Source organism: Numida meleagris, chromosome 3 (assembly GCF_002078875.1).
Source record: "Numida meleagris isolate 19003 breed g44 Domestic line chromosome 3, NumMel1.0, whole genome shotgun sequence".
Classification (NCBI taxonomy): domain Eukaryota; kingdom Metazoa; phylum Chordata; class Aves; order Galliformes; family Numididae; genus Numida; species Numida meleagris.
The window spans coordinates 79,490,566-79,512,201 of record NC_034411.1 but is presented as its reverse complement, the minus strand read 5'-3'; the positions used below and the strand labels follow the sequence as shown (position 1 = coordinate 79,512,201).

The window sequence follows — 21,636 nt, the reverse complement described above, 5'->3', positions numbered from 1 at the left end:
AACCTTTGTCAAAATTGTTTCAGGTCTATCTCCTTTCTAAGGTGCCTGTTATAATACCTGCAACTCTGTAGTAGCTTTCTGTGGTAAGAATATCTTCTGAGTAATTCAAGCCAAAAGAGAAAGATGTTATCTTAGGACAGTGTTAGTTCTGTTGATATTATCTCTAAAATTTGACTGTGGATAAAGCTGTGAAATGCTCTGAAACTGATTTTGCTATTGGGAGAATTTGGTGTGATTTACAAAACCTCAAAGCTATTTCTGAAAGGGACAGAGTGAACTTGACTGCTTGACCTGTTGTGGAGTCAGAACATTATGCACAATCCACATCTGCAGACATTAATGCACCACTTAGAAAATGTACCCTGGAGATTTTTTTCTGTGATTAAATTGGTACCTTAAAAATCCAGTGATTTCTAGGAAGTATGTTCAGAATCTGGCTCCAAACTGTCTTTATCTTGTATGCTTTTGAGCTGTATCTAGCTAGCATATTAAGTGCTATTTCTCCACTAATGGATCGATCATGTAATTATATCAGATTACCTCAGCCATTTTGTATCTTTTAGAGCCTTTTAAGTTACCTGCTTTCTCTTGGGATTGGCAGTGTGAGATCAGCTGATGATACTCTGCATCTCTGTTGCAGCTGGAGTACTGTTTTCTCTATTATTTCTCTTCTCTTGCTGCTTACTACAATGATGGGCATGTTTCTTCCAAGGACAATTGCTCAGGATTCTCAAAGCTTTTAATGACACTCTAAAGCAGGGTGGGTTTCTTTTTCAATATTTTGTGATACTTAGAATTCTTAGAAAGTACTAAAGATTTCTTTAAGAAAATTCAAATATGCAGATTATTGCAAAGCATATGTGAACATACTAATTCTTAACAAACTTTTCCAGGCTCCACAGAAATAAATGATAGGTACCAACAGTCTTCAGATCAGAAAACTTCTAAAATGTCCTAGACAAACAATCTGCCATCTTATCCCCTTATTCTGGCCTAAATATAATATTCAGTTTCTCCAGGATTTTTCTTCTGTGCCTGTTGCATCTTGCTAAATAAACAGTCTTTTATCTTTTTTTTTCATACATCTGCAATCTTTGGTTTGTGTGTTCTTTGTTACCTTAGTAGCAGTAAAGTTCTGGATAATCTTCCATGAAGGTCTGGCATAACAGTGAATCATTCTTACAATTAAAGTTTAGAAACTGCACCTCTCCACCATAAACTCAGATTTTCAACTCCAATCTTAAGATGTAGTGTTGCTGCACCTCCTATAAACATGGAAAACTGCTTATAAATCATTTTAATGTTGTTTTCGTTTAGCACATTTTTTATACTTACCTAAAAGTTTGTACAACTTGGTCTTCAAGTCTTTAGAACTGCATAGTAGAAATGAAGTTAAAACTGTGGTCTAAGGACATTTACCAACAACAGATGTAGAATTCTGTGGTCAGTCTTAACCTATACACCATTTTAAAGTGCAAAATATCATGTAGCAATATCTGATGGCTTTTACATTCCACAAAATAATAGTTCTCTGATTAAGACCCATGTAAAGTAAGATCTAATCTACAAGCTTTGAACCCTTTAACTTAGAAGTGTAGGTCTTCTTTTCCCTAACTTTCTGCATTACTTCCATGGCAGAACTATCTTCTTAGCATATGTGATCTATAATGAAACACTAACAAAAAAGAAATTGAAAAGTAGTATCTATAGTTCTGAATGTTTTCTCGCCCATGCCACATCACATTTGATCCTGAGAAATAACAGATTGTTCAGCCTGGAGAAGAGAAGGCTCCAGGGAGACCTCATCACTGCCTTCCAGTTCCTGTAAGGGGCTGATAAACAGGAGATAGGCCAACTTTTTACACAGACAGATAATAATAGGACAAGGGGGAATCGTTTTCAAGCAGAAGAGAGAAGATTTAGATGAGATATTAGGAGGATTTTTTTTTCTCAGAAGGTGATGTGGCACCAGCAGAGGTTGCCCAGAGAAGCTGAGGATGTCCCAACCCTGCAGGTGTTCAAGGCTGGGTTTGATGGGCCCTGGGAGTGTGATCTAGTGGGTGGCAACTCACGGCAGGGCAGCTGTAATGGGACGCACTTCAACGTCCTTTCCAACCTAAGCCATTCTATGATTCTATGAAAATCTGTTCCAAATGATGTTTGAAAGGATGTTTTGATAAAGCTGATCCACTCATGGTTAAGTAGAGTGGAAGCAGGCAGAATGCCCCCTTCCCTGTCTTAGATAGAGTCTATAAATAACTGTGGAATAAGGAATTGAAGTATTGGCTAAGCGTGTCAGATATGATGGATGGATGATCTTCATTAGCTTTGACACTTTAGCTCAACTTGGAATATAATACCTGGCCATGAGTTTGGCAGCTCAGATTCTGTTTTGAATCGGGGAACCTACTGACCTGAGAGCTGCAGGGAAAAAAGAGAGACTGTAGAACAGTATATTGGCTTGGGTGGCTTGGGTCAGTTTGGGGCATTCAAAATGGTGTAGTGGGTTTGCATGTTTCTGACAGGTGTTTGTTCCACTTTTTCCATAGCTTTTGAGAATTTATGCAGCTCAGTCATAGACTCACGCAGATTGAAATGAAAGTTGTTTGATTTCCAGGTGGGAAAGGAGACAATAGTTTATTCAGTTTCCAACAAGCATTCTCATGAAAGCAAAGTAATGCACAGTTACAAACCTTTTCAATGTTGGCACCTGAATTCTTGTTACAGGACAGCTCCAGAGGACAGTGGATCCAGTAGAAAGCTTTCATAATGACTTCTACAGGACATTAATTAAGCTCAAAATGAGCAACTGAGTGTCCTCATTATTCTGTATAGCTCTTGTTAGCTACATTCCGCAAAACAAGTCATATTTTGAAAAAAAAATACATAAATATTGATTTTATATATATAATTTATATATATACACAATTAAAATGTAAAGGAAGCTTTAAGAACATAGTTGGCACTCAGAGTTGTTTTAGTAGGAAACAAAAAGCTAAGTCATTGTCTGTGCTTAGCTCAGACAGTGGAAATTTACTGAGGCTGGTGACAGGGCAAAGATCTGGGAGACTCCACCATTAGGGTAAGATGGTGGAAAGAGAGAGTTTAATCGCAGGAAATGAGTAACCATCTGGCTGTATGTAGAGAATTAAGAGGATGAAGGTTACAACTATACTAACACATTTAAGTCTACCAACTATATGAGTCTGAGTCCTTAAATAAAGCCCTCACAGACCCCAAAGCTTAAGAAGGCCACAAGGTTAGAGGAAACCTTACTGATGAACTGACTGATAAAGAGCGATTTGGGGTTTTTCTGTTGATTAACAACATCTGTTCTGTCCCTGCCAGTACTTGACAGCTGTACGCCTGCACCAGTGAGTGAAAAGAGAAGATGGTGTTAACTTCTCTGGGGCATGCAGGTGTGCCCCACCTGCGCAGGAAGCTGCCCCATGTCCCACCACTCGCCCTGACACGAGCGCAGCGCTGAGGCCTGCTCACATGCGTGTTTTCCACCTCTTTGCTGCTGCAAATGGCGGACTGCGGAGCCAGACCTGGGCCTGCCAGGGCAGGAGGACCAGGAGCAGCCAGGTGGCCCACCATAAGGCCTTATCGACATAAGGTGGCCCACGCATTGAGGCTGTGTGACATAGCAGTGAGTGTAAACGTGCTGTGCACCATGCACTGGAGCTGACCCGCGCACTGTGCCCACGTGCAGCCAACACACAGGCAGGGCACTGAAACACGGCGCAAGCTGCGTGGCAGCCTTCACGCGCGGACTGCGGCGCTCGCCACCGCCGGCCGTGAGGGACGTTCAGTTAATCCCCCTAAAACGCAACAGCTCCTGCGTACCTCCATTTCCCTCACAAAGCACAACAAACGCTGGGCGTTCCCGAAGCCCCGGAGAACTACATTGCCCGTCGGGCGCTGCGCTCCGCCCCCACCTTTCCCGCCTCCCGCCGTTATCGCCTCTCAGCACCGAGCAGAGTGGCGCGGCGCGCCCGAGGGCTGCGAGCCGGGGAGGCGTTGCCGGCCGGGGCTGCCCGTGGGGGGCGGCGGTGGAACTGGGCGCTCCGTCCCGTCCTGTCCCGAGCGGCGGAGCGGCGTCCCCGCAGCGCGCTGCCCGTCGCACCGTCCCGTGGCCGCGGTGCGGCTCATGAGGTGAAGATGGTGATCCGCGTCTTCGTCGCCTCCTCCTCGGGCTCTGTGGCGGTGAGTGGGAGCGGGGCTCAGCTCGCGGGGCTGGGGCCGTGCGGGGGCTCGGGCGGAGCTGCCCCGGGGACGGCACCCGGCAGGTGCGGGCGGTGAGACAGGGGAGAGCCGGAGACAGGTGAGAGGGGAGCTTCGGGCAGGGAGAGCCTCTCCGAATGAGCGGTCCCCCTAGGGAAGGTACAGCTCCTGTCCAACTCTAAAACGCAGCACTGAGTCCCTCTGCTTGACTGAAGCTCTGAGAACATTAATTATGCCCGTGACCTATGGATGTCCATTTTTTCGTGTAAACTGACAGCTCTGGTTTCTGTGAAGGAAGTCTGAATGTAAGCTTTCAATTAAATTTGTTTTTCACTGAGAACCATGCGAAGGGTTCAGATACAAGTACTGTTCTCTGTGCGTCAGTAGTGAAGGCAGCAGCGTTTTTACATGAAGGAGAGATGCAGCACTGTGTTTGCCCATCCGAAAGCTTGCTGTGTGCTCCCTTCTTTTCAATGTGCACTGTTTGCTTGCTCTTCGGTGGCATGGTGACAGGTTTGTGTCCTGATATGTTTTGGCAGGAAGGGTTCCAAATGCTTAGTAATTACGTTACAGCTAATAACAACTCATTTTCCATTTCAATGACCAAACAAGTAAATACAGAGCATCTTCAGAATTCTAAGTTGTGTTCATGAGGCATCCCTAGCAGAAATGTCTCCTTCCCTGCACATGCAGGTGGTCCAGCACTGTGAGGTTTACTTTCTGTTTTGTGCTCCTGTATCAAACAATACTGCATGGTGTTATCATTTGTTTTTGTTGGGAGCTGTGGGAGGAATGGGGCTGCGTAATTAGCTCACCCATATCTCCTGATCTGACCACTCTGCAAATAGGTTATTCATTGGAGTTTTTGGTTCTGCCCTCCCCTTCCAAGACCTGCTTGCAAGATGTATATGCTATTGGTAGCAGCGCTGTAGCCCATCTGCCAACACACCAAAGCTGAGCATGAAAAGAAGTGCATATCAGTGCTGACTTCTTTCCCCTACAGCACAATGACATATAACAACAGTTTGCATACTGGTGATAATCAGCTCATTTCTGTATAGTCATAGTATGTCTGAGTGCAACCCAGCCAGAGAAGAATAGGTAACGGAGGGCTGGAAGGTACAGTTACCCAGGAGCAGAGCTGTGACATCTCTTTTCTGTCTGTTTTTCTTTCTTTTCATCAGTGTTGCCTTAATATTAGGAACCTTCACCATGGGTTTAGGTCCTGCTGTGCTCAGTGTTGCATCACAGGGGCTTTATTTCTGTGGGTTTTGTGCGGCTGTCTATAGACTGTGGCTTGCTGACCTAGAAAAATGGCAATGAAAAACTATTATCAGTGGGTTGTGTGGGAAACCACACCTGGAGAAAAAGGGGCAGTTGCTGTGTTTGTACATCTTAAAACAGGGACATTTTAAATATATTTTTATCCTCCTAAGCAGAAGAACTATAACCAAGCAGAAGTGAAGGGAAACAAAAAATCCTGTAATTCCTCATCTTCTACTTCAGCCTCCGACATAACTACAGCAGCTACTTTTTGGGATGCAGCTCACGAGACGCGATGGTTTCCCTGTCCAGAGAGATTAGTACTTCCGATAGATGCTACTCTGTCTTTTACAGAAAAGCAGCATCAGAATCCATGGTTTAACTTCTGCCTTTTGGTCAGGTTATATGTCAAACTGTAGGATAGGTGTTTGTGAGAGTGCATGTAATTGAGATTGTTATCTGAGACCTAAAAATTCCATATACAGTATTTGCTGATAAACTAAAAGCAATATCATAGTGACAGGATTTTTCTAATCTCAATAGAGAAGTTTTGTTAAATTACTCTTTATTTTAAAACAAAAAGCTCAGCTAGTCTCTAGTGCAAGCTTTTGGATTCCTTTGTTACCTGCAGCGTGCTGTTCAACCAGGGATATTTTTCTGTCCTTTTTCCTCTTCGTGCCTGGAATAGGTCTGCTTTGAATGTGTTTGCAAAAAGGGAGGGGTGAAGACAGTTGTATATTACTTTTATTTAAATAAACAACTATTTACTTATACAACTGGGGAAAGGGCTGATGTGAAGTAGTAAATATAATGAGATAAACCCTTTTAGTATGATTCCTTTTGAATACCCAGGTTGGATGATACGTGTCTAGCTGTGGCATTCCTGAGAAATATACCGGTCCTGGAATCAGCAAAGACTCCTGTTTCCATAAGTACTGCCTTTCTTGGCATCTTTGGTATGTTTATTGATCCTGTTGCTTGCTGCAGTTTGTTTCAAGCTAAAAACATATGTGATAGTTGCATCTAGTTCTGAGAGTTCAGTGCACAAAGAGGTTTGGGAGTGATTATGGAGAATGAGGAAGGGAAGTTATCAGAGTGGATGGGGAGGGACTGAGAACAATGTGAACTTTCCCTCCCTTTGGTCACGGCCTTCTCTCTGCAACACCTTCCTCACATCTGAAAGCTCTTAGATCACTGAGAGGTTAATATTATTAGCTTTACTTTTCAAGAAAACTTGCAAGTGTAAATTCCTCATGAGCTTAAAAGAGCCCATGAGTCACAAAACCTAGTTATCTAGTTTCTGCTTGAGTGGAGACACTCCTCTTCAGTGCTTTCTGAGGCAGGACTGTGGGTTTACCCGGTGGGGATGCTGTAGGCAAGTTCCTGAGATCTCGTGGGAAGGCAAGAGAGAAGTATGAGGCATCGTGTGTATGTGTACTCTTGTAAATAGCACCATGTTGTTTTAAGCATGCATTAGACAGATCCAGCTGAATCACAGTGGGAAGCTTTTGCTTAGGCAGACGGGCATGTTTTTACAAGCTTTACCATCTTCTGCTTTTTCTGACCTCAATTTCTATTTGTTGCTGGCCAGCTGGGTCTCAAATTCCAGGCACTTTGTAGGCTCTGGTGGCAGGCTTTGCTGCTCCTCCTTAATGAAAGCAATGAGCGTTATTTCATGTTTAGGAGAAAGGCTACTTTAAAATTAGTCTTTACTTTTCTTTCCCAACAGTGCTTCAATATTTTGAGGAAATAGTTTGTCCTTGTTTTTCACCAAATAATTCTAAGGTGACTGCAATTTAATCCACTTCACGTTTTCCATCTATCAGTAAAAATCCACAATGCAGTATGTATTGACTCAGCTAAATGGTTTTCAGTGTTTTAAAGTTAATCCACCTTGGACAGGAAGCTATAGCATGACCAAATTAACAAACTCTGCCTGGAATTCCTGCAGCTATCTGGAAATACTGAACCGGAGGGGACTTCAATCCTCTTGCAGTCAGAGCACTAAAGATCAGGCAAAAGGAATGTTGTTGAAGAGCTTTCAAATAATGGAGAAACCCCAAAACAACTGTCTCACTTGTACTTTCTTCTGTCTAGTAATAATTTATTGCCTTGGAACTCCCTTTAAAGTGAAAAGATACTCTGGGGGGAGTTACTGAAACCGTGGAACAGAGTGTAGAATCTCCTCTGACTAGTGAGAGTTGCAGAACACTTTCCCATCAAAATTTTTGTGTTTTCTTGAGATGCAAAAAGCAACAGATATCAGTTCCTTTTAGTGTGCAAGAGCAATCACTGCTCAGATGTGTTCTTCATGAGAACATGTTTAGGAGAACTGAAAGTTTGGAAAAATATAGCATGATACCTGGAAAAAAATGGACTTTAAAAAATTTTATAGGATTGAACTTTGACTCTTGCTACTGAAGAGAATTATGGATTTTTTTTTAACTAGGAAGCTTGATAAGTGTAGCTATAGTTACATTGTTTCTGTAGTAAATATTAGCTTTATGAGACTACAATTCTTTTGTTTGAGCATATTATGTGGATCAATGTATAAATGCAAACAAGTTAGAATTTTTTGCTTTCTGGAATGATTTTAAACTACAGTATAAAGCATCATAATGCCAAAGCAATCACAATCATGTTTGGTTGGCTGGATAATACAATTGGAGACAAATCAAAAGCTAACATTCTTAAAGTGAAGCTTATCTCCTAGCAGTAATGAGGACTTAAGTCTCCACCCTTGTTTGTACAGTCCTTGTAACTCAACATCATTACGCTTCTCAGGAAGAACGTGCTTCTTGTTCAGTGGCATGCAATATGTTAGCTTAGAATATATCACTTCTAGAGTATTTACCATCTCACCAGCCTTGTTTTTGCTTCTCTGCGTCCCCAAAAGCACAAATGGCTTCGCTGGCTTCTGTCAGCCCTGACTACAGGTTGCTGTAGCAGAGGGAGCCTGAGAGCTCATGACTGACTTCTGCCAGGTGGGGAGGTCAGTGCTGAAGGCTTTGTCTGGTCTTCACCTCAAGGACCTTCAGTGGATCTTGCTCAAGCCTGTATTGCAGAGAATCTAAGTTCCAGGTACATCCTCCTCCCCTATGATGAAGAGCACCAAGAACCTCCCAGCAATGGTTCAGAGAGCTGGAGGAATGTGTCTGGCAGGGAGCTCAGCAAGAGCCCTGGACACGAGTGCAGGTGGAATTCAGACCCTTTGTACGTGGATTTCAGAACCCGACTTTTGCACCATTCCTAGGCGCTCCAGTGCTTTTCAAATATTTACCTTTCTTCTAGGCAGATAGATTATGTCAGAAACAATGTTACCTGGTAGAACGCATTTGAAACTAACTACATAGTAACGTGAGCAGTAGGACTATCACTGACCTTTATTTACAATTGTAGCTGTTATAAAACTTCAAAGGATGTATTGTTCCAGCAGGGTTTCTAAGGTCTGGAGGGCGTGCTTTGGCTTGCCATATACTGATCTGCTTTGTGTAGACATATGTTTAAATGTCTTTAACTGCTATATAATGCCATTCTCATCAAGGACTTGGCCCACTGTTTTGAATATATTCAAATGGTCAGGAAACTAAAAACAAACAAACAAACAAAAGGTAATAAATTGTAACTTGTTTATTTTAAGATGCTTCCCTTCCCTCCCCCCCCCCCCTTTTTTTTTTTTTTTTAAAATAGAGCATAGTAGTGTGAAAGCGATGATGACCTGTTCTCCTTAATCTTCCAGCTATACCATCAAAGCCTGGAAAAGCATTTTTGTAACCCTGGTCATTGTACCATTGATCACAGGTGATTGCATGCAACTGAATTTGGTTACATTAATTAAGTTGAAGTAATTTAATTTATTGAAGTAATAACTAACTTACATGCAGTTTAGTGGTATGAATGAATATTTTGGAATATTTTATTTTCTGCATTGTTTTGGGAACCAAAAATCAATTTGTGCCGACAGCTCACCTGCCTGTATTCTGTAGAGCACAGCCCAGGAGGAGAGGCAGGGAATGAAGCATATGCCACTCTTCAGGCATCCTGCTTTTGTGATCTGGAGCTAGGACACCAGCTTAGAAACTGCCACATTTACAATTGTCATCATCGCGTTATTCTCTGCCAGCATTGCTCCTGCAGAGTCAAGCTCCAACGGAGGGGCAAGTCAGGCAGCTCTCGTGCTGTGAACACATTGGATCACTGCAACTGCTTGCTTCAGTGAAGCTGAGCTGGAGCTCTTGGTACCAGAAAACCTCATCTGGTGAATTCAGATTGAAAGCAGTGAGCTTTCTACATGCAGTTTACTACAGGCTCAGTGTTTGCCTTCTTGTTGCTACACAGGTCACTCAGCCAGGGGACAATCAATTGAAGTGGCACTGCAGAACTACTTTTTGTTTGTTCAGCCATTCTGTAAACCTAGGTCTGATGTCTGCTTCCTTTCTAGAAGTTCCTTGCAAGATAGCCTGCATGGAGAAGATATGCTAAGCACTACGGTGTCATTTTTTTTCCTTTTGGAGCTAAGTTTTGTTGTTGTTTTCTAAAAGAGGGTTAAAAAAAAACAATGTTGAATTAAAATCACTGCTGGACTAATGTGAAGCCTGTATTTTGCAAGTGTTTACTAGGATGTGGTGTCTAGTGCAGTAAATTGGTGTAAGATATGATCTAAAGCTTGTTGGTCAATGAAAATTTATTCACCTGGTCTTTTGTTGAAGTCAGGTGGCTTCCATAGTTACCATTAAGCCTAAATGGTATCTTGTGTGTATGAAAGCTCAGGACTCAGTGGTGTGTGTCATTCTAGTGTTTTTATTCATATATGTAAACTGCACACTGCTGTTGGCTCCAGCTTTGAATTGCTCTAATACCATCTGCAAACAATGTAGTGTCCTCCCCAGCACGAAGCAGAAATGAACCTCAGGATGTAATCTTCTGTTTAAGCTGAAAGAACTAGAGTGCTGGTGGGAAGGTTGTATTGGGCTACTGAGGCTCTGTCCATGTGCAAACCATAGCAAAAAGAAATGCTGATTGCATGATTTAAAGGCTGCTTTCTGGACGAGACCTTAATTTCCTGTAAAGTGCGTGTTCTGGTGGACTAGAAACAAATAACTGCAATTCTTGTGAAAACACATTTTCTGCATTCCTAAAGACTTCCCCACTTTTATTAGTTGAAGATTTGTAGGTAAAATTCAAGAAACACGGAGGGCGTACCAGTAAAGATAAAAGTGTGCAGCTGAAGTTAGTGGTAGTACCAAAGCTCAGAAAACAGAACTCCGCACTGGAAGACAACAAATTTGTTCAAAGTATCAAAGTATTCAAACCTTTCTTAGTACTTGTAAGTACTTTTAATTACTAAGAAAGTACTACCTAGTGTGTTTAAAAAAAAAAATAAATCCTTGCATTTTAATAGACATGTTGAATATTCTGGTTCTAGTATTCTTGTCAGAGGTGAAGTGAACTGCTGTGTAAGTCCATTTCACATGTTACATGAATACTATTGATTTTAATCAAAATCAAAGCAAAAATCAATTCTAGAATGCATTCTGTCTCTTGCCCTCACTTAGAGGGCACAATGTGTACAATGTGTTTTCCAGTTCGTTTATTTCAGACAGTTTATACTCATATTTACCCAAAGAGGAAAATGTAGAGAAATTAGGATTTGTGGAGAAATAATCAACATTTAAGAAACTTCTTTACTGCAGAAAATCAGGACCTCTTTTGTCTTCAGTAGGTTGGAGATATAGAGTTGTTACAAATCTGGTAACCTAGGCTGTATCGTTTAACCAGCAAATTCACTAAGGGCAGTGGTTTCCTCTGCTGCAGCCTCCAGTGCTGGCTCCTTAAGGGATCCATCTCAAATGAAATACTGCAATCTTTGTTTTGCACATGGTGAGAAAACTTGATAAGAAAAGTAACAAGCACAGAAATGTTGTAGTGCTTGGAAACTATCCCTAGTTAAAATCGACTATGTTTGTCCAAAACCACTGTCGTGTTTCAGGAGGTCAGCATTTTCTACCAGCTTAATGTTTAGCTAGTTTTCACAGAAGATGGTTAACATTTAGCAAGTCCCCAAAGCTGGCATGTTTCATTCTTGATGGGGTGAAGGGAAGCATAGAGGCAGTGGTGGTGTTTCCTCCCTGTGACTATTGATGAAATCAGCCTGCAATTATTTTTGACTCTTGTGTCTGAAAACAAAAATCAGATTAATTTCAGTGGGACTTATGTAGATGAGCAGCATGACCTGATTTTTCTTGAAATGCTGGCCAACTTCAAGTGCTTTGACTGGAGGCAGGGGTGACTGAAATACAAGAGCAGCAAGGGGAACTCACTGAACATGGTGCTTGTCTCATAGCGAGGTACCATGAGCACAAAGCAAGCTCTCTTGTCTTTTAGACCAGCATCTCGGTGTGAAATCTTTTGATTCTTGTCTTGTGAGGCTGTGGCTGTCCTTCCATTTGAGCGTGCTGCTGTAAGAGCTATTTGTCACCAGTCAGACTGAGCTGAGTCTAGAGCTTGTAATATCATACTTGTCAGGTGATAGGTGCTGTAGCGATGAGGAACCTTCCAAAAATGAGTTATTTCTATCTTCCTGGTAGTGACGGAAGAGAGAAACAACTAGATTTTAGATCAGTAAACAAGTGTATTTCACCTACATTTAATATTGTATGACACTGCAAAGTAACTGAATTTGGCACAGAGAAAAGGGTAGCTGTGCTGCTGGCTAATTTATGAGGAGAGGCTCTTTGGAAGCACAGGTTGTTCAGTGACTCATGCTAATCATCAATAACAGCATGCCCTTCTGTTGCTGCCCATCTCCCCTGGGTGGTAGTTGTTGTTGCTGGTAGTTTTGTTCTTTTACCTCAGGATAACTAATCTCCATCACTCCTGCTAAAAGAGTGTGGAAAACTGTAGGATGTTTCTCATTTCAGTGCAAGGAGTAAACTTGTCGAGGCTAATGCCTAGAGAAACCTCTGCAAGTCTACTGGTCTGCCTTTTGAGTATCTATACAGGAGTGTGGATTTCTGAATGCACACAAATTTATCTTGGAGTATGTAGTATGCATATTATGCACATATGTATCTGCATATAAATGTGTGTGTATATGCTTCTTGGAATTGCTGATAGATGCAACTTACTAAAATCTAAACACAGATTTTTACATCCTCAGAAGAGTAAAAAGAATAACATCGTTGTGCCTCATGTTGGTTGCCCAAAGATGCACCAGCATCTGTCTGGGCCCTGCCAAGAATGGCCGTTCCTTTATTTGAATAGCTAAACCTTACAGCATTGTAACTGTGGATGCATGTCTTCTGTGTAAACTACAGTGCTAAAGCTGAGATGCTCGCTCAGCTCTCTTATTCTGAGCGTCTGGCCTGCGCTTAAGAGCTTTCCTTATGTAACTTATTTCAGATAATGAGACATCTTCAAAATGTCATAATAGTTGCACAAGCTTAAGTAATTCGCCGATGTAATTGTAGTAGCTGATAGGGACCTATGGTGACATAACTATTTCCCTTCCTCCCTAATGAAAGGATACCTCAGCGTTCTGAAGAGCTCTGGCAGGGCTAGTAGTGGTGCTTTCAGGCCTTACTGCTGATAACTTCAAGGCTGTTCTTCTGCCTGTTGCAAAGCCTCTGGAGAGGAAAAAGTGCCTCTTTGCTTGCAGCCCCGTGTGTCTGCCTTTGTGGCTGTTGAAAATGGGCCAGTGACACTTTGGGCTGTGAAACTGAGCATCTGAGTACAAAGACATGTCCGGTTTTGCCACTGCTGCAGGGTAAGTGATAGCTGTTGGCAAGAGGGGAGTAGCAAGCTTCTGCTTGCAACAAAGCCTTCAACAACCACCGCATCTGGCTTTCTGAACATCCCATTTTAGGGACTGTTCTGTCTCAAACTCTGCTGGCAGGGTTACTGTTGGAGTTTTTGTTTGTGGGCAGAGCCCTGAAACTACAAACTTGTACGATGTGTCAAATCCAAATCAAAACACGTGATTGTGTATGTGTCCTTCACGCATGCTGATAAGTTTTTCCTGTTTGCTTTCAGCTTTTCAAGCTTCTATAAAGAGACCAGGTTTTTTTTTGCCTTTGCGTACAGGAGGTACAGCCCCCTGGGATTCTTTTTACCAGTCTTTTAACATGAGTCCTCTGAATTCACCAGACAGATCCCTCTGGGAGCAAGAGAACACGACAGGAAAAATATTCACAATTATTCACTGATTGAAGTTCCATCACAGCATTCACAAAATAGTTTACATTTTTTCTCAATATTTTCACACATTGCAGAGTATGGTATTTGGTATTATCTGTGCTTTCAAATTTTTTGAGTGATTATTTGAAACACTTTCAAACTCAACGCTTACAAATTAATTAAAGTCTGGTTTCTTAATCACTGAATTGAGTCTGTGTTTTTCAGACAAAGGCAAATGAATTTTCATATGCCAATTTGAAAGAAAGCTTTCTTTGCTCTGATGAACAATAAAGCATTATCATCCAAAACCTGTCTTTATGTCACTGTGGGGCTAGTGAAGTTATCACCCTTGTCTGACCTAAACAAACAAGTATGCATGAAAGCTTTCATCTGGATCTGCATCTCCTGAGGTCAGACAATCTTCCTGAAGCATCTGTGTTGGAGTGAGCTGATGCGTTCATATGGAAGCAGAGACAGGAGTGGCATTTGACAGAGTTAGATAGTATCAAATTCTTCAGGTGGAGCCTTGTAGGAAGCCAATGCTCACTAGAAAGGAGATACAGAGCTAGCCACTGATCAGAGAAGGCAGCTGCCTCGCGGCCCTGCTCTGCAGGCAGTCCTTCCTGCTCAGCAAGGCTGACTTGCCTGCGGCAAGGACTGGTTTCTTGGCAAAGGTGCCCTGCATCAGGCCCTGGGGGAATCTGAAAATATTTGGGTTGTACTGAGACAATACCTTTGGCTGTGCGGATGCGACTCTAGTTGGCCTCACAGGAGGTGTATCTGCAGTTTGCGGGATAGCAGTCAGGTGGCTGCTGTGCTGGGGGGATTGAGAATGGAGTCTGCAGACGTGTGAAAGAGAAAGTAACATGCACGTCCAGGAGCTGTAAGAAGACATAAGCTACGTGGGTACAGTTGTGTTTGTTAATAGAGGAAAAGCATTGACATTTGTTAATAAAGTTGGAAGCCTCATTCTGCCCTCAGTTGAAGCAGAGGTAATTTTGTTATTGATCTGAGTAATAGCAGTGGCAATCAGCTCTTGTTTAGAGACTGATATCAACAAAATCCATCATCCTAGCTTTGTGAAAGCATATTGCTGGAACTTTTCAGTAATGCAGTCCAATTTTATCTAAAACCTGACATTCATCTGCAGCAACTAATGCATTTTTTCTGTTACTATTCCACATACTGCTGGGAAAACCTGTCAATATCCTTAAAAACTTAGCTCAAGCGATGCCGAATGACTGGTGCTGCTGCTGCTGTCACTTTAAAGTGCATTATCAGGGGTGTGTGTATCTAGCTGGCAATGGCATGTCTGTGCTGTGCGGATAGTGGCTCTCAGAAGAGAAGGGCGGGAGTACTGACAGCTTCGTTGCACAAACTTGTTTTTCACATTCTTCAGAGGATTTTGGAGTCCTGATGTCTCTGATCCCTCAGGATCAGACAGCAAGTAAACACAAGCGTTGTCTTTCTGAGGGAAAGGTGAGATGTCTTTTCTAAATGTTTGAGGTGTCCTAGGCCCTTGAATGCACAGAGGAGGATTGGTGGCTGTGTGGGAGAAGTACGGATATTGATATTGGTATTGATGTGGGAACAGGGTTCTCTGTGAAACTGAACGTGTCCTGCTGGGCTGGGCAGTATTTCAGCCTGAACAGGCCCACTGGTCTTGCGGTCTCTTAATGTCTCTTTGAAACTCTTGGAGACTGTGAGGATGCTTCTGTTTGTGACATCATGTGTCTCCATACTCTGAGACAACAGCGAGCTGATGAACAAACAGCGAGAGCTGCAGCTGGCTGCTGCACTGAGAGTCCTGAGAGGCGACATCCGGAGACCCTGCCCTGGCAAAACAAAGCTAATTTAATTACTTGTTCCACCTCGGGAGCAGCTAGGTGCTTTTATGCATTCTAATAGATAAATATTCCTGCACCACTGGGTTTTGATGCTTAAAGTTGATGAGAAGGAAGAAACATGACCTACTTCTTGTTGTGTTCCAAAAAGTTTGCTTTTATATCTCGTCTACAGTACGTACAGAAAATACAGCTGGGAGTGCTTTCTCCATTGTTACAAAACAATGTGGCTGATAAATACATAGAACTAGTTCACAACACGTTCAGTGCTCTGCTGACTCACCATGTCACAAAAAAGAAGCGTGGAAAAAAAAGACAATTGTGTTTTTTCATCTTAAAAGTCTAGGTGATAAACATATTACATAACAGGAACTGTATGTGGGTTTGTTAGGGAATTCTTTTGTTTGTTTTTTAAGGTAAAAACTTTTAATTTTCTTTGCAGAATTTGAGTATTATAACACTTGCATACCTTCGAAAACTTGCTTATAAAAACTGCTCCCTTCAGTGCTTTTTCACTCTAAACAGCTACCAAATATTTAATACATTTTAAGAAAATAAACAAAACATAGCTATCATGTTTTATTTCCCACAAAATAATCATACTTCTACCAAGTAAGCATGGTTCACACCTCTAAAACGCTGCAGATTTTCAGCCATAGCAGTATAGGACTTCTGTGCACCAAACTACTACTTGCTTTACCAGCTGTGGGAGGCCCTGTGAGATTCAAAGATCACAAAGTTTTCTGTTCTGTGCTGTAAGGCTGAGAGCTGAGCTTACAATAGTTCCTAAGCTGGCAATTCTCAACTACCTTGCTGAACTGGGACTATACTGGGAAGAAAGGATATCCTTCAGAATCAACCTACAGAAATCAGAATAAATAAATGTATGAATAAACATGATATAATGCAAAGGTCAGAGAACAGCTTACATTTTTTTAGGAGGCAAACTCTCCTATCACTAACGAGAGGTGAATGGGTAAGGGTTTCAGTTGGCATACTTGCATTTATGCATACATTTTGAAAAGGAAGATAGATGTTGCTTGTTGGAGGAGTTTCTTTCACAATGCAAAAAACTTGCTATAAACATGCCAATTTGACAAAAGAGAATAGCACAAAGAGGAGCTTAGCGTAGAATGCTAAACAGGAGCTCTAAATTATTCTCTGGCAACTTTGAGAGATGTCTGTTGGAAAAATGCATGAAAATAGCACTTTCGTTTTATCCAGACTCTTGAATCACTGAAACATATGGTAAATCACGAACAAAACCATCTATCTATTGAAAGAAGTTAGCTGCCAGCCATGGTTTGAAGTGTTAGTGTTTTGAAATGATTCATTCTAGTCCTGCAGGTTGGTTCCAGCAGGACGATGGAGCTGAGAACATGCTTTATGAATCCCTGACACCTTGCAGGCTGCTCATAGAACCACAGAATCATTAAAGTTGGAGAAGACCTTTAAGATCATCAAGCCCAACCATCAGCCCATCCCCACCATGCCCACTAACCACTCATGGTGTCTTCTGTTCTGTGCTGGCCACCAGGACGCCAGTGTCATTGGGACTTCCAAGGTCTGGCTCAGTTCCTGTTGCGAAGTCTCCAGGTCTCACTTTGTTTTTGCCATTTCTGATTTCCACAAGCAATGCTATTGTTTGGTTTTGCATTGATGCAATAGAATACAGCTTCATGTCATTAACTGGAAGATAGATCCAGCTGATGGGAAGTAACAAGCCAAGATTTGGGTCTCATACCATCTAGTTTCATCTGCTCTGTCACAGATTTGCGTGTACATAGATTTTCAACACTGTAGGAACACATAGTTCCTACTGCAAGAAGAAAATTATGATAGAATCAGTTACTTCATTCATGTACATCACTGATAAGTCTTGTTTCCTCAAACAGGAGAAATCAAAAGAAGTAGACTTGGGAGTGACTTGGAAGGCTTTCTCAGTTGCATGCAGCTGAAAGGTACTCTGCATGGCTGTGCTGATAGTTGATATTTCTGATGTTTCTTTCCCCTTTCTGTTTGGTCTCTGTCTGTCTCTGCTTCTCCATTACAGACTCATTGAAATAATGAACCCCGCTGAGCAAATGCTCACCTGCAATCATTTTGAAGACTCCTTGTGTTACTTGAACAGAGAATAAAAGCTTCTTCCAAACCAAGAAAATGTCTTTTTCAACTTGTAGTAGAAATGTGTCTACACAAATAGATTTAAATGCATTTTATCACAGTTCCTCATCTATCAACACAAAGATGAGGCTAGCAGGCGTTGGGCATGGAGCAAACTTTACGGTCTGCTATGATTTTACAGAAAAAAAAATGGAAGAAGATGTTTTCCTTTGCTGACTGGTTGTGGTGAGGAATCTTAAAACCCAAACCTGGCTCAAACTGTAATTGCATTTTGGAAACGCTGGACCCTTTTGGAGGTAGCCTACCACAAACTGCGCAGATGTGGAAGTGTGCAGATTGCCTGGCAAAGCGGTGTTTCAGCAGCTCCCAGGGATCTGCAGACTTATTTTACATTAAGCTGAGCAGATTGCCCTCCCAGCTTCATAAGTATTTCATATGGTATGTCCTTAGTTATGTCTCTGTATGCAAGTAGCTGATTGCTGCTAATGTAGCCCAGGGCACTGGAGGCTGCGTGTGGCTGCTGCTCAGGGACTGCTCTATTTATTTTCAGGCTGAAAGGTTCTGGGGTCAATTTTTAGGGTTTTGAAATATGAAGATAGAGCTTTTCTTCAAGATGAATAGTTGAGCTATGTGGGGGGTCTCTTTTGAGGACGCTCTTCTAATATGTGCAATGCAGTTTGCTACAGCAGTTACCCGCTTACGTAAGTATTCCCAATTGCAAAGGAATGCTGACTTTCTGTCTTTTTTTTTTTTTCCTACCCTTCTCCATCAAGCCACAGTTTCTCCTCTCCTTTTTCCCCATGCATGAGGCTGGGCTCTATTTTCCTGTGCCAAAAACAATGAATTAATCGTATGAATCTTTGTGTCACAGCCCTGCCATCTCTCTGCAATAAAAATTGCCAGGGCCACTTGTGCTTTGCAGGCAGGCAGAGAAAGAGATATTCAGCAGAATGTCAGTTGCTGCATGTTGCAAATGCAATGGAACTGCAAGGGTCTGCATGTCAGTCTCAGAGCGCGTGAGGTGACACCGGCATTTCACAGTGCCACAATCCCTTTGGTTATATTTTTGTGACTTAAAAAGGCAAAGTCTCCACATCTGGTATTTTCAGCTGTGGCAGTGAGCTGGATCATGTGTTTGTGTTACAAAATACTGTTTTTTCAGTTTGTATTTCAGAGACCTGTAGCTTGTCATGCTCTAGCTTCTGCTGAGCCTTATTCTTGGGGTGTGGTTTTGCTGTTGATACAGACTGAGCAGATGGTGGTATGGGCATGACTGCCTCTCCCTCCCTTGTCCCATTGGTTCCTGCATTACGCTGGTGCAGGGGAAGCTGCAGGAGCTGCTTGACCGGAGGGAGCAATGTTGCACCACCTCTGTGACAGCCAGCAGTGAGATCTGCTTAGCTGCGTCATTGTGCTGCACGCTGAAGGTGCCCCTTTCCAATGTAGTGCGTTCCATTCTCAGCTGAGTCAGAGGGGGCAGTGGCTGTCGCAGCGCTGGGGTAAGGGCAAGGATCAAGAGAGAGTGAGCAGGCTTGAGGAGAAGGAAAAGAACAGCAGAGACCAGTGGCTCTGGGCAGCCTGGTCTAGTGGTTGGCAACCCTTCACTCAGCAGAGGGTTGAAACTCGATGATCTGTGAGGTCCTTTTCAACCCAGGCCATTCTATGACAACCTCTGTCTCAAGATATGCAGGTCTCAACGAACGTGTTTCAACTTTTTAAATGTCAGACTTCTAAAGCGTGTTTGTGGTCTCTCATCTAATTTTGCTGAATTTCTAGCCCGTTGGACATGGTTTGTAATGGTAACATCCTCATTTTGTTAATCTGCTGTCAAGGGAGTAATAGGTATTTTATTTTTACTGGAGGTCACTCTTCAGGTTAGCTGGGAGATGGTGAAGCAGTGACTTGAGCTCATTTAAGTTGTATGGGAAAGAGCAATCTTTTAAGTGAAGACAATTAATTAACTTTGGGGACAGTTTAAAAAAAAACTGGTAGGTTCTCTGTCATTAACAGTTCAGGAATGGAGCTTAAGGGAACATAATTTGCAAGAAACTTCCTTCTCCTAAGAGAAATTAATTCAGGGATGCTAAAGGTCAGACTGGATAATCCCAGTGGTCCCGTCTGGCCTGAGAATGCCTTTGAGGCATTTCTGCAAAGCAGATTGTGGTGTAGTCCCCTGTACCTGCTGCACATCAGCATGAAGAAGTGAAAGCTAGGGGAGAAGGCCTGCATGCATTAGTTGAGGTGGGTTTTCTTTGTAAATTGAGCTACTGAATTAGTGATTAACTCATTTCATCAGTTCTGTATATCAGAATGCATAGCCTATTATTGCTTTTTTTTAATCCATCTAAGCGAACTGTCTCCAGTGCTGGAATAAAATGGAGATGTCTTTGGGTGTTTCTTTCCTGTCTTGTGCTTGTGAATAGAAATGTAAGTTAAAAGCAAGACTAAATCCATGAAAACAGAAGTTCAGAAAACAATCAGCCTGCTTAAAACGCGGAAGACAGCCATTGGATTATAATAGCAGACTGTTATCTTAGAATTTTCTCTACAGTGCTAGAGAGAGAGTAGGATCACATCATGTAAAGAGATGCTGATTTTGTTTCAGAATCGGTGTTGCTGCTTAAAAAAAGAGATGATACAGCCCATTCCTGTTTGTACTTATGGATAATATAGTAACTTCGTGACTATAAGGGAATTAAAAAAACAAATCTATGTTGAATTGCATGCTTGAGATGAGATACATAGGTTGCATATGCAGTCTGGAGTCTCATGGAATACAGAATGAAGGGTGGAGGAGTTTGAGACTTCACAAGGGGTGTTCATTTTGATGGTTTAACTTTCAGCATCTTCTGATATGTTAAGATGTATTAAACACAAAATATTTTGGTGCTAAGGCAGTCTGTCATGTAAGAATACAAATGCTTTCACAAATTGGTGTATAAATAGCCATTAACTATCACTAGTTTTGTGATCACAGTATTTCTGATTGTATGCACACTTTTTTTCAGGTTTCTTTAAGTTGCATTGAGCTCCAGAAAGCTAAGAAGAAGCAAGGAGTTGCTTAGTTGTACCAAGAGGAGGAAAGCATGCACCTCAACAGCTTGTCACCTGAGGCTGCACTGATCTTCCCTGGGCTGTGGGCAGGAGCTCAGATCTTCTGTATAGACTAGTGAGGAAGGAGGAATTGACATTACCCTTTGGGGCATGTTGGCATGCTGAGGGCTTCATTTGGTTGAATGCTGGAGGTTTTTAGCTCAGAGTAATTGCAAATGAGAACTACAGGCGGGATTGTGAGGCTGACACGTGCCTGCGGCACAGATCCAGTTGTATGAGAGGACAAAGATCCCGTGGTTTTCTTGGAGAACAATCAGATGGCTTTGGTTGTGGCAGATGCTCTGGGCATCAATCTTAAACAACAAGGCACAATTTAATAGGATTTTTAATGTAAGTATTTCTCTTGCTTCAGTTTACAAACTTCAATCAAATCACTTGGGGGAGGAGATGATGTTGCTTTTCTGCCTAAAATTTTTCAGGGCACTTTGTTTCAATTTATACAGCTGGCACATCCACAGCTGATAACTCCTGCAGATGTCGTGCGCAGAATTGCAAAGCTTCTGGCTCAAAAACCCCCAACAATTTATTTCCCTTCAACATCTTAATTAGTTTTATAAAAATAAAAGGGAGAGATTAGGAAACGTGTGATTGTGGGAGAATTCTCATGGTGTGAAGGGTAAAATGTGAGGAAACTGCTTAAAGCTGCGCTGCAGTGAAACTTGTGCTCACTTTACAGGGTACTGGAAAGCAGCAGATGAAATGGTTACTTATACAGCAGTACGTGGCCTGGGCATGGGGAGCTTTGCCCAAGGCTGACTTAGTCTCACAAACAGCTTACGGCAGTGATTTGGATGTCACAGCGTGCCAGGGATTGTCCCCACTATACAGTCAGTGCACAGCCACTCTGAGAAGTGCAGGTGCAAAAGACTTGGCTAGGGCATGCTGCTGT

At 42.2% G+C, this 21,636-nt stretch overlaps 1 protein-coding gene across 1 annotated transcript in view; it reads left to right on the top strand.

The window, feature by feature from the left end:
* SH3BGRL2 (SH3 domain binding glutamate rich protein like 2) overlaps nt 3,829–21,636 on the top strand; it is a gene marked incomplete at its 5' end in the record, with an annotated part of 44,003 nt that continues 26,195 nt past the window's right edge. The window contains one exon of the mRNA XM_021392011.1: nt 3,829–4,209. Coding sequence (XP_021247686.1) covers nt 3,829–4,209 — 381 coding nt within the window. The remainder of the gene's footprint in view (nt 4,210–21,636) is intronic.